This window comes from Equus przewalskii, chromosome 2, assembly GCF_037783145.1.
Source record: "Equus przewalskii isolate Varuska chromosome 2, EquPr2, whole genome shotgun sequence".
In the NCBI taxonomy this organism is placed as follows: Eukaryota; Metazoa; Chordata; class Mammalia; order Perissodactyla; family Equidae; genus Equus; species Equus przewalskii.
In genome coordinates, this window is record NC_091832.1 from 86,447,900 (window position 1) to 86,462,598 (window position 14,699).

General features: G+C 37.8%; 1 protein-coding gene across 9 annotated transcripts in view; it reads left to right on the forward strand.

The window, feature by feature from the left end:
• The window catches only part of SLC10A7 (solute carrier family 10 member 7), a 236,536-nt gene that overhangs the window by 186,787 nt on the left and 35,050 nt on the right, over positions 1-14,699 (forward strand). For 7 of the 9 annotated variants that reach the window (XR_546834.2, XR_011537119.1, XR_011537121.1 and 4 more), the window contains 3 exons: positions 1,266-1,349; positions 10,624-10,789; positions 12,094-12,145. Coding sequence is in view for 3 of the 9 variants with exons in the window: in XM_008531975.2 (XP_008530197.1) it covers positions 1,266-1,349; positions 10,624-10,789; positions 12,094-12,145 (302 nt within the window). In the remaining 6 variants the exon portion in view is untranslated. Of the gene's footprint in view, positions 1-1,265; positions 1,350-4,727; positions 4,836-10,623; positions 10,790-12,093; positions 12,146-14,699 lie in introns of those variants that run through there. The other 2 variants (XR_011537118.1, XM_070608946.1) reach the window with 2 other exon arrangements.

Below are 14,699 nucleotides of genomic sequence, written 5' to 3' on the forward strand. Positions count from 1 at the left end.
ACCTCAGTGTCTTTCATAAAAATTATTTTCCAAAAGGTATTTTCAAGTTTAACTAAACTTAAGTAAATATGAAAATTGAAGGTTGGTCTGCAGGGAAAAGGTGAAGTAAATTCCAAGGGCCAGGGAGATCATTGTTGATGGTTTGGGAGAACCTGGTTGCAAAAGGGACTCATAGATACCATCTATGGAACAGGCTATCATTTGTCCAGAGCGGTTTGAAAACCAAAGGAGGTTTTGAAAACCATTGGAAAGTTAATAAGAAAACGGCAGTTCTTGGTGGTTGAGGCTAATGTGAGTGTGTGACTGTGTTCATAGAGAAACACTATCTGGTGCTGCTGGCAATAGAATCTTCACGAAGCTGAGATTGCAATCATTAGCAAAGAAAGATCCAAAAAATGAGGAGGGAAGAAAAATAGGAATTATGAACAGTGTTAAGACATACAAATTTAGAAGAGGTATATTGAAATTTTAAGTTGAAAAATAAGTTATGTTTCAGGATTTCCCATTTCCTAGATTTGGGGTCAGAATAAATTTTAAAAGATATAAGACTCGTTGCCTTTGTTTTGAAGGAGTAGGAAAGTTAGAAACTATTTCATTTGCCTAAATAAAAATATCCTGGGGGCCGACTGGTGGCATTGTCGTTAAGTTTGCGCCCTCTGGTTCAGCAGCCTGGGGTTCGCAGGTTCAGATCCTGGGTGCAGACCTAGCACCACTCATCAAGCCGTGATGTGGTGGCATCCCACATAAAAAAAAAAAAATAGAGGAAGGTTGGCACAGATGTTAGCTCAACAGGTGTTAGCCCAGGACCAATCTTCTTCACAAAGAAAAATATATGTATTATCTTGATAAGAGAATAATGAGGCATACTGGTTTGTGTCAAGTATTTGCAGACAGGTGAAATAGAAATCCCGTAAACTGTAAGAATAGGTGAAATATCATTCCATATGATTATAGACAATATGAACACAGAACGACTTTACTGTTTAGAAATGTATTTAATAATAAGCAATTTAAGTTCATTGCAAAACGATAGTTATTTTTCGTCAATCTTAGTCACGCCCCAAAATTATGTATTAAACTACTTAACAGTCTATTTTGTGTTAAACTTAGAAAATTAAAGGTAACTTCACTTGGCTTTGTTTGTATATAGCTAGCAAATTTTTGGTGCATTTGAGAGAATTCATTTATTGTATTATTTAATTAACAGGAATATTTGATAACTGATTCAAAGTAATTCTAACTACTCTTATATTCTTGTTTTACAGCTTGGCTCATCCTCTTCTGTGCCTTTTACGTCTATTTTTTCTCAGCTTTTTATGACTGTTGTGGTTCCTCTCATTATTGGACAGGTAAGGTCTCTAATTCATTCTGTTCTTTTCTTCATAGATCAAATTGTGAATTCTTATGTAATGTCAGGACAGTTGAGAGAAAAGACAGAGCAAGAGACAGTTAAATGAAAATATAAGACTGTGAAACACAGGGTTTCATCAATCACAATATTCTCATCTGTTTATTTTTCTAATTAATATCAATCTGCTTTACAGACAGCTATATATAGGGACAATTGCACAGAATCTTGATTTTTTAATATATTTTCCCTTTTTTGTAGCTGTGTAGCTAGCTTGGAAACATCTAGCAGATAATTACCTTATTCTGCAACTTCCCATAAAGTCTCAGCGTTTCTGACCATTGTTGAGAACAAGCATCTGTCTTTGGCTGGCTGCTTCACAGACTCCTCCAACAGTGGTGGTCATATTTGTGATTGTGTAATTGATAAAATAAACATTTAATCTTATTAGCTCTCAAAATTAGATCTTAGAAAATTTAGTGTCCTTTATCATTCTCATTGAATTAGACTAGTAGAAGAAAATCTTCTATTTTAACTTCTTGCAAGTTAATAATAAGCGTATAATTTAACTGTAAGCATATAAACTTAGAAACAAGACTGTTGTTATTTAAATCATAGGTAGCCACAGTAATGGAGAACAGAATTTAATGTACTGCTAAAATGAGTGAGTCTGAGGAAAATAGTATATTAAGATAGTTAAGAGCACAGATGTTGGTTTGAGAGCAACTAGACTCTAGTTCTTAGTTCTACCTTTTATTTGCTGTGTGAGCTTGGGCAAGTCCTTTAATGTCCCTGGGTCCAGGTTCGTAATTGATCAAATTGTATAATATGTAATAGTACCTATCTTAAAGGGTTGTTGGGAGGGTTAAGTGCAATATGGATGCATACAAAGTTCCTGTCATCATAGAGCCTGACACAGGTAAGTGGTCTAGAGCTTCTATCATCATCATCACTTTCAAATTCCCTGTAAATAGTAAGCAGGAAGCAAGTCTTTGAAATATCAACTATAAAAAATTATGTATGTATAAACATGTAATGTGTACATGCTGCCTTAGATTATGTTCTCTGGGAAACAGACTGGGTCAGAGGTTTCCATGCACGAAGTTTATTGGGGAGTACCCTTAGGATCAACACCTTTGGGAGAGTGAAAAAAGTCGGTTGGGTTGAGGGAAGAGTTGAACTGTGATGCCATCCCAGCAAAGACCTCAAGTGGCATGACCCCTCAGAGTTGTCCTGCCTGAGACAAGAGCGCCTGGTCTCTCTACTCTTCACTGACCAGGCGTTAGATCCCACTCCCCGTGAGAGGTATGGCCTTGGGTGAGTCTGCTCTCTTGGCAGCAGTTCGCAAAGAGGAACTCAGCTGAGCTGAAAACAGTTCCCGAAGAGGAACGCAGCTGACGTCTTTCAGTCGTATGACATGCCCTGCAGATGTGGGAATAAGCACCTCATTCCTGAAGAGATGGATCTGGGTGGCACACCACAGCATCCACTACTCATGCACTCATTTTTTTTTTAATTTTATACTTAGAAAAGGGACTAAATTTAGGGTAAAAGGGGAGGATTTAAAGGCACTCAGAGAAAACTATTTAATTAAATATAGAATGATACTTGAAAAAATACTTCTTCCACAGTGCTGCTCACATAACAGGTCTTCTGAATAAACATCATGTCCCCTGCCTACCTCGCTAACCTCTTTGCCACATTTCCTATACTGTACCCTCCCTGGCTTTTTCTTAATTCCTGCTTAATTTTTCTCTTTAGAATGTCTTTCTACCCACCCTCCCACCCCAACTCATTGCTCGTGTGACTCTTTAGTTCCTGTCTTCTTTGAACCACCTATCTGAAGTGTGTTTCCCTGGCTATTCTTTACTGCAGCACCTTGTTCGATTCCTATCTTGGCGTTTGTCACAGTGTGTGTTTATCTTTTGCTTGCTTGTTGACTGTCTCCCCCATTAGACTGGCACCTTCATGAGTACAGGACCCATATTTGTTTTGTTTCTGTTACATACCCAGACCACAGGCACCCGGTAACTATGTATGGAATGAGTGTGTGAGGGAGTGAATGAGTGAGAGGAATTCTGTGATCAATAAGGGAAACGCTGTGTCTTAGAGAGGCATAACAGAGCCTCCTTGCCCTTCTCAGCTCTATCCACGGTTTCAGCTGTGCAGAGTATTAGTTTAAACCCGTACTTATTTTCTTGGTTCTGAAAATAATTCCGTATAATAATCTGGGGTGCATACCTTCTTCTCTTGGATCTTGGAAATATCTCTGTTAATAATAAATGTTTGGCTTAAGACATGTGGACAAAAAAAACCTTTGTCTAAGCTATTCAATGGTTTTTGTTAATATATAGGGTCATATAATTTATGTAATTAAGACTTTTTATCCAGAGAGAACAATGAATTGTTAGAGTGCTTATCCTTTGTGTGCCCAAGTAGTAAAGTATTACGGTAAATTATAAAACAGTCAAGGTAGTCAAAAAGTAACGTAAGTGGTTTTTGAAAAGTACTCTAGTACCAAACTACTGTAATGGCTTTTTTCAAAGAGAAAAACCTTTATATTTGCATTTACTTGCCCCCCTCTTGTGTTCTTGTCTTAGGAATTAACACTCACACCCCCGTCTCCACTTCTGGAAACCACTTTGCCTCCTCCTTCTCTTTACAGCCTTACTCCCTTACGTGCAGGCAGTCACTAAGTGCCACCATTTTTTTTGAAGAAGAATAAGAAGATTAGCCCTGAACTAACATCTGACACCAATCCTCCTCATTTTGCTGAGAAAGGCTGGCCCTGAGCTAGCATCTGTGGCCATCTTCCACTACTTATATGTGGGACACCTGCCACAGCATGGCCTGACATGCTGTGCCATGTCTGCACCCAGGATCCGAACTGGCAAACCCCAGGCCACCGAAACGAAATGTGCAAATTTAACCACTGCGCCACCAGGCTGGCCCCATAAATGTCACCATTTCTGCCTCAGAAATCTTTCAGATCTGGCATCTGTGGCCTCATTCACCCTGCCAGAGAGGGTACCACACCTTCGTCATCTCTTATCTGAATGATTGCACCTCCCAAACCTGTCTCTGTGCTGTCTCTTCCAATTCCTATCTAACGTCTTTACTGCTTCCAGGGTAGTCCTAAAAAACAAATCAGATTATGTTATTCTTCTCCTTAAAAACTTCCCTCTGGGCTCCCTGTTGCCCACGCCTGTATGGCCCACAAGCCCTTCACTGTTTGGCCCCAGCCTGCTCTCCAGAGTCGCCTCCTACCACCCCCTTCATATACGTGTCTCTGCTGCCAGGCTGTGTGCGCACTGCTCCCTCTCCTGACCACACCCCTCATTGCTTCATGCCTTTCATCTTATTGTTCCCATCTTTTCAGCCAGCAAACTCCTGCTCATTCCTTAAGACTCAGTGCCGAGATGCCCTCTGATGTGCAGTGGACCTGCTCAGACTCCCCTGGCCTCGACTAAACTCCAGCTCTCCCATGGTACTTGATTCATAATATTTGTCAAGAGAGATTATAATTTATCTGTAAGCGTCCTAGAAGCAGAGACTCTAGTATATTTAATAGCATACTCAGCAGTAGGTTGTGAGCTATGTGAAAAGATTGGCTGAAGAAAACTCTGAATTTACCCTCACAGAGCTCCCAGCAGCCATTTTCCCTAGATCTCCCTCTTTGCTAGATAGAAACACATAATTGGTCTCATCTTGTTTTAAATTCATGACCTGAAATTTAAAATGTCACTCAACACTTCCCAGAAATCCTGCTCTACTTCCTTATAGGATTATTCTACCCCGTCCTCTATTTTCAAGTCCCTTTTACTTCTCCTAACATTCTCCCACCTGCCCATTACACTCAGTCTCACTGACCTTGCTTCTGTTTCTCAGACATGCAAGCATTGATCCCGCCTTAGAACCTTTGCACTGGCTGTTCCTTCTGCCTGGAACGCCTCACCTTTCACCTCTTCAGAAAGACCTTTCCTGACCCTCCTCCAGGGCCTACCCAGAAGCCACTCGGTCACTATCAATATCATCCAGTTTAAACCTCTACTTAGTATGGATCATTGTCTACTTCTAGTTTATTTGTTTGTTGTTGTTACTTTTTATTTATCTCCCCAAACTGGGATATAAACTCCATGAGACCAGGGACCTTGTCTGCTCGTTTATCTCTGTTTTTATTTGTAATCGATTGACTCACCTAAACTTTGTGAGGTGATCTTTGAGGACCTTGTTAGAAGTGCTCATAGGGACTACTTACATAGTAAGGAAATAGATGCCAGGCAAGGTAGCCTCATTTCTCAGTTATAACTAGAGGTGCCACGTTATGAAAATGGATGTTTCTCTAGATTTTTGTATGCATCTTTTAAAATGAGATTTTATCATAACCTTTTAAATAATCAGTGGTAGTAGAGGGAGAAGAAAAAGACCGGGAAAGGTGAGCTGAAAATATTTTCCTTAATCTTTTAGTGATGATAAAACTTCATCATTCAGATTTTTATTTGTATTTCTGAGAGTGAATTTTATTTTAATTTTCTGTGTTTTTCCCATGCAATACTTCTTTTTGTTGAACTCATTATTGACTGACTGTGATATGCTACCGCCTGCCTATACACGCAACTTGTAGGCCTCACCTTCTTCATTTGTAGAACAAAGAGTTTAATATCTTCCAGCTCAAAGATGCTGTGGCTCTGTGAGATAAGATTAGTCTCTCCATAGTTGGTTGAGGGATTGCTTCTTCTGTCAATTCTAGAAAGAAATAAAATGTGGGTTATTGTAATATTTCTTCTCCTTTTCTGATAAACCCTTCAATACATCTAAGTGCTTGTGACAAATACTTATTTTATGCATTATATTTGAGAGATTTATGAATAAATGTAATAAAATAGAATTTCCACCACCTTTGAAAAGTATTTTTCAGAACAGCACACTAAACCCCACTTTTTTTCTATAAATGAATAATAAAAAAGCGTGTCTATCATTTATCATTCATGCATTCTCTGGTCTGGCATTAGTGATTTGTTTCACAATTTGAGATTGCTTTTCATTTTAGTCTTCAGCAAAAGCAGAAGTTAATGTTATTAATGCTAGTAAAATTTTGCACTTATAAAATTATATTAGATATGAACTGTTTTCATTGCTTCACTTGAATTGCTTTGAGAGAAAACTAGCTGTTACATTATGCATTGGGATATACTGGTAAACAGAGTTGTGATAGAAACATCACCAACCTGGGACTTGGAAGTAAGAATAGCCATTATTTACCATGTACAGGCCTGGGTTCTAAAGCATTTTATATTTATTTAATTATGTAATTCTCGGTACAGCTACTATTATGTCCATTTTACAGATGAGGCACAGGGAAGATCACAGAGTGGGAAGTTCCAAAGTCTGTACATTAAACAGTATGCTGTTGTTCCCTCAGGAGATAGAGGTCTGTTCCTGCTCATCCACTTGACTAGCTTTTTTTTTTTTAAAAGATTTTATTTTTTTCCTTTTTCTCCCCAAAGCCCCCCAGTACATAGTTGTATATTCTTCGTTGTGGGTCCTTGAGTTGTGGCATGTGGGATGCCGCCTCAGCATGGCTTGACGAGCAGTGCCATGTCCACGCCCACGAACCCACGAAACACTGGGCCGCCTGCAGTGGAGCGCGTGAACTTAACCACTCGGCCACGGGGCCAGCCCCGACTTGATTAGCTTTTTAACATTTTATGCAATTTGTTTGGGTTCTCTGTGCCTTTGTTTTCAACTGTAGACTGAGCAGGATAATATCGGCATGACCTTTCTCATGTGAATGAAATTAAATAATAGTGGGAAAGAATTTTCAAAAAGTTGAGTAGATGATGCATACTTAATGATCCATTTATTATTATTGTTTATGCTTTTTTAGAAAGTGTACAGATATTATTTTGAATTTACTCAGTATTTAATAAAAAATACTTTTAAAGAAAAGCGTTATATAAATTGGATTTGATTTCATATCCCCGACTATACATTTCAACAGAATATTAATGAAGAAACAAAACAGTTTATGAGAACATATGGATTCATTGGAATAGAGGATAAAAGTTGAAGAAACAGTCTAAAGCCACCTTGAAGAAAAATATATGTTAAAATTCAGACTTAACATGAAACATTATCCATCATATATCCCCACTCAGAAATCAATTTATAAATGTAAAGACAGAGTAGAAAGAAAACAGCAAGAAAGTACCCTGAAAAAAATGAAGAAAACTAAAATGATGGATATTACACTTCTCAGTTATCTCGATATATCAACATTCTTCACCCAAGACGTGTTATTTTTCCAGGTTTCCAGCTTGGAGGTCATGCAATAATTGATATATGACTCAGGTTGTTAGAAGTACAGGGATGCGAATTTAAGTTTCCCTTTAACCTTTCCTGGTCCTTAATGTAAAACAAAGAAAATTAAAATGTAGAACGTAAGACAATAAAAGCTTCCTGTGGAAGATTTTTTTTCCTCCTCTCTCCATAGGGAAAAGCGAACAAGTTAATGAGGACTTGTCATTTAATTTTGAATACCTAAGTTTCTGTGAGCTGTGTGGGCAGCTGAATTAGTATAGATTCTAAAGAAAGCCACAGCTGGCCACCTCCCCAGAATGCCTTTTCCCATCTCATCTCGAGTTGGTTTTTTTTTTTCATTTTCCCAAGAGAGAATTCTGAGGCTTCTATATCAGGTTGTGTTGATCTATCCATAGCAAAATCTTGTTTCCTATAAGGTTATTAAACATTTCTTAAGGTAAGGAAGTTTGGAGAATTTAAAAATGACGTGATTCTTGACAAATGGAGAATGATTGTGTCAAAAGTGTAAGCAGCTGAACCAGGAGAAGACAAAGTTTCCTAGAGTTTATGTCCAAAGCACATCTTTGAGGCATAGCAACACTACTTCACCAGGTAGTACATGAAACATTTTAACAATTTTCTAGCTCCACAGTATAAAAGCACCTGCTTTGTGAATTTAATTTTAGAAGAAGATGGAAAAGCTCTATGGAGCCTGGCAAGTTATAAAATCGTTTACTTAGAAATCAGAGATATATATCACTATAAGCTAAAAACAGTAAAAGACAATCGTTTTCCCCTAGGGTTATTATTTCCCTTGTGGGTCTGTCCAGTTTCCAACTTTCTAGCTGTTTTCTTTATCGAGACTCAGTATCCAGCATGAACACGTTGATGTGGTTAGAAGAAAGGTATTGTGGCATTTTGGCTAGCAAGATGCAGGACTCAGGAGCCCATGTTGCTTGCCATATTAAAAGAATCCTACTATATTATGAGATTCAGAGTACTTTGTAATGAAGAAAGAGGTAATTAGGTCGACTAAGTCAAGTTAAAGTTGATTGATGTTTAGAGATTTGTCCTCGTTTTTAAAATGGCATTGAATTCCAAGTTATACCTCATTCATGTTTATTTGTTTATTTTGTCAGAGAGGTCGATGGTGGTGGAAGAAGAAGATACTTTTACTTTTGAAATTGAGATCACACATTCTATAACCAATTGCAGAGAGAGGACTTTTGTGTTTTTAACCACTGAATTTTAAAACAGGATTGGAGGACAGCATCAATTTCAATAACTCCATGAAATTTCCACTTATTTTATTTCCTAAAGGAGTTGAGTTTCATTAAATTTGGGCAACTACCAGCTTGATGCTACCAAACACATAGATTATGAAATGACCTTTTAAATGAAGTCTCTCTGCAGCCTTCTAATAAGCAGCTACCCCCACAGTGACATATCTGAACATGAGGCCATCTGGGTACTTGAGTATCGTTATCCAAAACTTGTATTCTAATACATCAGTGCCTAACACTGTGTGACAGAGCTGCTCTTATTTCTCTATACCTCACTACGTTTTACTTTAAGGAAAGAAATGAACAGTGATAAATTACTATGGTTTGAGATCACTTCTACCAAGAAAATATATATATTTTTTTAATAAATCCAGCTGTGACTTTAATTACAAGATCTACTTTTTAAACATATTTAACCACCATTTATTTATATATATAAAACACTCTTTCTCCTCATTCCCACCCCACCCAACCTTCAAGGGATTGGACCTATACCTTGAACCAACTGGTCAGCATTCTGCCAGGACTCCCTTTAATAACACTGTTATTTCAGTTACTGAGTCCTTGCGAGTGGATGGAGTTGATCCGATAGCCATTTGTTCAAAGGTTCTCTTGAAAGTAGTTTATTTTGTTCTTGAGTATCTGTGAAGGTATGCTCCGTTGCGAATTAAGTCTTTTTAGTGACAGAGTAGATGATGATAGAACCCCATCAGCCTTGTCAGAAGTCCCCTGACCTCATTATTGCTAATGGATCATGGTAATTCAGCCTGTTGTGAAATCTCGTGTTCAATTATGTAGGATAATGAGTGACTCAAAACTTAATATGTCTCAGCCATAGTCCTTATTATAGGGTTCATTCAGCTTCTTTCAAAAGTGAAAGGTTTTAAATAGAGTGGTTCACTTTTATAACGAAACAAAAGTTATCACCAGTGTTCAGACTGTGCTGATTTTAAATATCTAATTTGATTTTAAAATAAGAGAGGATTTCTATACAACTTTGTATTTCACTCATCCTTTTGTAGAAAAGTTAGGACAGGTTTATTCATTTTTAAGTGTTAATTCTAGGATTCTAAAAGCATGCAAATGGCATTTGTCTTTGGATTCACAAAAACTCTAGATATTCAGAGTTTGAATTATTTAAACTCCCACAACACATGCACTTTTGCTTTTCAAGCATGAGTTATAATTTAATTAAAAACTTCTGGTGCATTGCTAGCATTTTAAATATTAATATGTTCCATGGATCACTTTCGATTATCTACCGTCTTGAAATTCTTAAAGATGTCAGATTTTTAAGATTCCCAAAGTTGCACTTGGAATTGTCTGTTGAGGCAGAGGGGACTATGATAATTACACACATCCATTAGGATCAGCAGAGGAGGTAAACTTTGGGGAGGCTTAATGGGCATGTCTCAGTGACAGCTAGCAAAGAGCATTTGGCATGATTAAGGATGGATTTGAATGCAGTTGAAAATATGACTCTCATTATGGACACCAGTGGAAGTTGCACTACAAATGTTATATTCCCCAGAAGAAGAGTGGTGTGGCAGGGAAGCTTTGAAATCCACTGTGGCCATCATCCAAATTATTCTCTTTCCTTTATGTCTTTCTGCTGTCAGAATCACTTTGCAATGCCCAATTCAACTCCCTCTCTCTCTGAAAAGAGGCAACCTGTTGATCTCTGTATTTCAGATCGTCCGAAGATACATCAAGGATTGGCTTGAAAGAAAGAAACCGCCTTTTGGTGCTATCAGCAGCAGTGTGCTCCTCATGATCATCTACACGACATTCTGTGACACGTTCTCTAACCCAAATATTGACCTGGATAAATTCAGCCTCATTCTCATACTGTTCATAAGTAAGTTGGACGATGGGATATCCTTCCTATCCCCTCTGTCTCCTCAATAGGAAAGTGTAGCGATTTGTGTTCCCTAAATTCATTTCGAATGTCCATTTGATTAGAAAAGAATACTTAGTATCATATTATATGTACTCAGTGATTTTATCATGTGTATCTGTTCTTTAGTTTTCTCTCCAGCGTAATTTATCCGAAAATAGTTGTAACCTGGTTTTGTTCATGGGAGGAGACGAGTTCAAAGTCTGCTCATGCCGCCCTCTTGACGAGATCTCCTTTGTATCTGTTCTTTGAAAATACATCAGTTATGCACTAATGACTTAATCTCCTTTGTTTTTTATTTTTGACTTACAGTAGTTGATGCCAGATGAAAGAAGGCATAGTATCTGTCACGTTCAAATGTTAGATTGAGCACTTTTTTGCCAATTTCTTTTACTATAACTTCAAGCTAATCTTATCCGTTTTTGTGAATTGAGTAGGATTTATACTGTATGATACTATTATTTTATAATTATAATAACTGGCTGCATTGGCTAAAATGTGACTTTACATCATCTTTTCTATTAAAATATGCCCAATGTAATATTATTTCATTGTAAGAAGCAGCAGACTATGAAATCCAAGTACAAGCATGCTGCGTAATGATGCTTCCGTCAGTGATGGACCACATATATGATGGTGGTCCCAGAGATTAGCACCATATAGCCTAGTTTTGTAGTAGGCTATCCCATCTAGGTTTGTGTAAGTAGACTCTATGATGTTCACACAAGAATGAAATCACCTAAGGTAGTAAGGATGCATGTCTCAGAAATATCCCCATTGTTCATTAAGCAATGCATGACTAACTGCTAGGCTCAAAAATCAACCTTTTGTTCTATTCATGCTGTAATACCAAAGACAACTTTTAGTAATTGTAATATCAAAGAATCTTTTGTCATTAATATCAACATGAGTTATTCCAAGATATGTGTTTTATGCTACCACATTTACGCTATTTGCTATAAATATTTATAGTATAAACCAGCTGTTTCTAAATTGAGCAAATTAAATAACCAAATCTTAAATCAAAGAGAGTTTTAGACTTGCCCTGAGTAATAGATATCATAGATTATATCTGGGGATGTCTTCAATAAGAACAAGTTGGGTCCCATCAATTTAAATGATTCTATCAGTTTAGGGCAACGTATGTTTGTGTATTCATTTGTTTCTTTTTCTATTTGAGTTCCCATTAGTTTCAGATAAAACTAAGCATACCAGTAAATGTGCTTTTACAGTACTAATTTAGATTCAATCTTTTTTTTCTTCAGTATTTTCTATTCAGCTGAGTTTTATGCTTTTAACCTTCATCTTTTCAACAAGGTAAGTGATTTGGTATCTCTTATTGTTAGTTTCTTAAATGACAAATCACGCTCTTTACTTGGCTTCTATGTCACTATACTGTTATTGCTTTTCTCCTGTCTCCTGACCATTCCATCTTGCTCCTGCCACCCTCGAGTTGTAGACATTACCAAAGGATCTATTCTTGGCCCTTGTCTCATCTATTCACATCATGTGCTTAGCTACCCTCCTCCATTCTACTGGCTCTAGCTGTCAGCTTCCTGCTGATGATTTGCAAGTTAGACCTTCCATTCCAACATTTTTCCTGAGTTCCAGCACTACTTATCACTTTCCATCTAGATATCTTCACCTGACTGTCTTAACAAGACCTCAGACTCAAGATATTCAAGATGGAATTAATCTTTTTTCCCAGCACTTCATCTTTCTCTCTCATTTCTTTCTTTATTTTTAATGGAACCACTATCTGCAGAATTACTTAAACTGGAATCCTTCGCATTTTTGTTTTTAACATGTCTTGATTCTACCTGTGTAATATTTTTTGTGCTCCCAAAGCCACTTCCCTAATTCAGGCTCTTGTTGCCTCTTTTCTCCCTAGACTATTGCAATGGATATCTTACTAGTATCTTCATTTCTAGGCTGAAATTTTCTTATACATCTCCTACTGCCTCCAATAACTCAGAGTTCTGATAATAGCTCTCTTGTTCAAAGATCTTCAATGGTTATCTAGTGCCTGCAGAATGAAGTTCATTTTGGGGGGCTAAGTGAACCAAGACTAATATTCATGCTGTCTAAGCTTTAGGTTGAGGTAAAAGTCTCTGCTGTTCCCCACAGGAACCTCATGCATTCTCATTTCTGTACCTGGCTTAGGCTATCCTGTGTCTAAATTGGTCTCCATGTTCTAGTTCATCTTTCCTGTTCTTAAAAGCTCACCTCCAGTGCAACTTCTTCTACTAGGGTTATACATTCAACGGATATTACCTAAGCCTTTGGTATGAGAAAGTTATAGTGAATACCACAAATAAGAGATGATTCCAATCCTGCATGAGTTCATAGACTAGGTATATGCACTGATAATTAAATGTCCTCTAGGTGATACAGTAAGTCATCCTGCAGTCAATTCAAAGAAGAAAGCATTTTCAAAGAGAGTGGTGGAGCAAGGCTTCATGAAGAGACGGGATTTGACATGAATCATAAAGAATGGTTAATTGTTCAACAAACAGATGCAGAGAGAGGGTTCTCGGTGGGAGAAGAAACAATAATTCAAATGTGGACACACACTCACCAAAAAAACAAGACACGGTGGGACAATAGGAGTAGAGGAAGATTAAAAACAATAATAGCAACTGGAACAGGAAGCTTGGACCAGATTGCCAGGCCCTTGAACACCAGGTGACGGCAATGAGTTGCCACAAGGGAAAGGGCCTGGGTTGTTTCCGAGGTCTGAAACAGTGTCAGAGCAGTGGATGGTTCAGGCCCCACATTAGGCGCTTGGCTCTTATAGCACTTGGTCTGGCACGAGGCTGACTGTAAACAGTCAATAAAAACTTATCGATTGGAGTAATTTGAAGCATTTTCCCGAGCTTGTGGTTGTGATTTATCAAGTCAGAGTAAAGCCTGGAGCCATTAAGTCACAGAGAAAATGTGGCTTAATTGTGTAAGTCTGAGAGTAGGAGCTATTTTAAAGTTCTTTTTGTAAATGGCTTGTTATGTCACCTTAGAAAAGATGTTTCCCTTTCACCGGCTGTTTGCTGGTTCTTGTGGCAGAAGTAATAATCAGACCCACCCAGCCGATCCTCTCAGACTAGGTAGGATACAGATATCCTGTCAGTGACTGAAAAATTCCTTGAAAAGCGCAGAATAGCCACTATTGGGATTGCTGTAGGCAGGGGAGGGGGCATCACAACTAGTTGAATTAAAATTGAGAATTTTCATCATGGAGTAGACTGGACTTTCATAAGCTCTCATGGTTTCGAGACCCTTCTATTCTGCCTTATTCTGCCTTCACTGAAGTTTTGTCGCATTCTGAACTTGCTTGGCCCACTGTCAGACAGGCGTGTGCTTTGATAAACAACAGAATATGGAGTGGCTATAACCATGCTCTTGGGTAATGGTTGTGTAGCCCCAAAATATTCCATTAAAATTTGGGGATTTTTCAACTAGACAGAGTTTAGAAGATGGTTTTCACATTTTTTTCATGCTGAGAGACCCCATAGTGCCTGAGGATTTTACTGGAGGAATTAAAAATACCAGCATTGATTGAACCCTCCTCTGTGCCAGGCTCTGTGCACGGGATTGTGCCTGTGTTACTTCATGTAAGTTTGACAGCAAAGACTATGATGCTATACATTTTTGTTGCTATTTTGCAGATGAGAACCCATCCTTAGAGTGGTTAATTTAGTTTAAAATCAGATTTTAGTAGTTTAATAACAGATGGCAAATAGTACATATAGAATTGAAATCCATTTCCATTTGACATTTCCAAAAGCATTTGCCCATTCTTTTTCCACTGCACTAAACTACTTCAATTACTTTTAAAGTTCATATACTTGTTTTGGTTAGGGAATTTGTAGAGAGT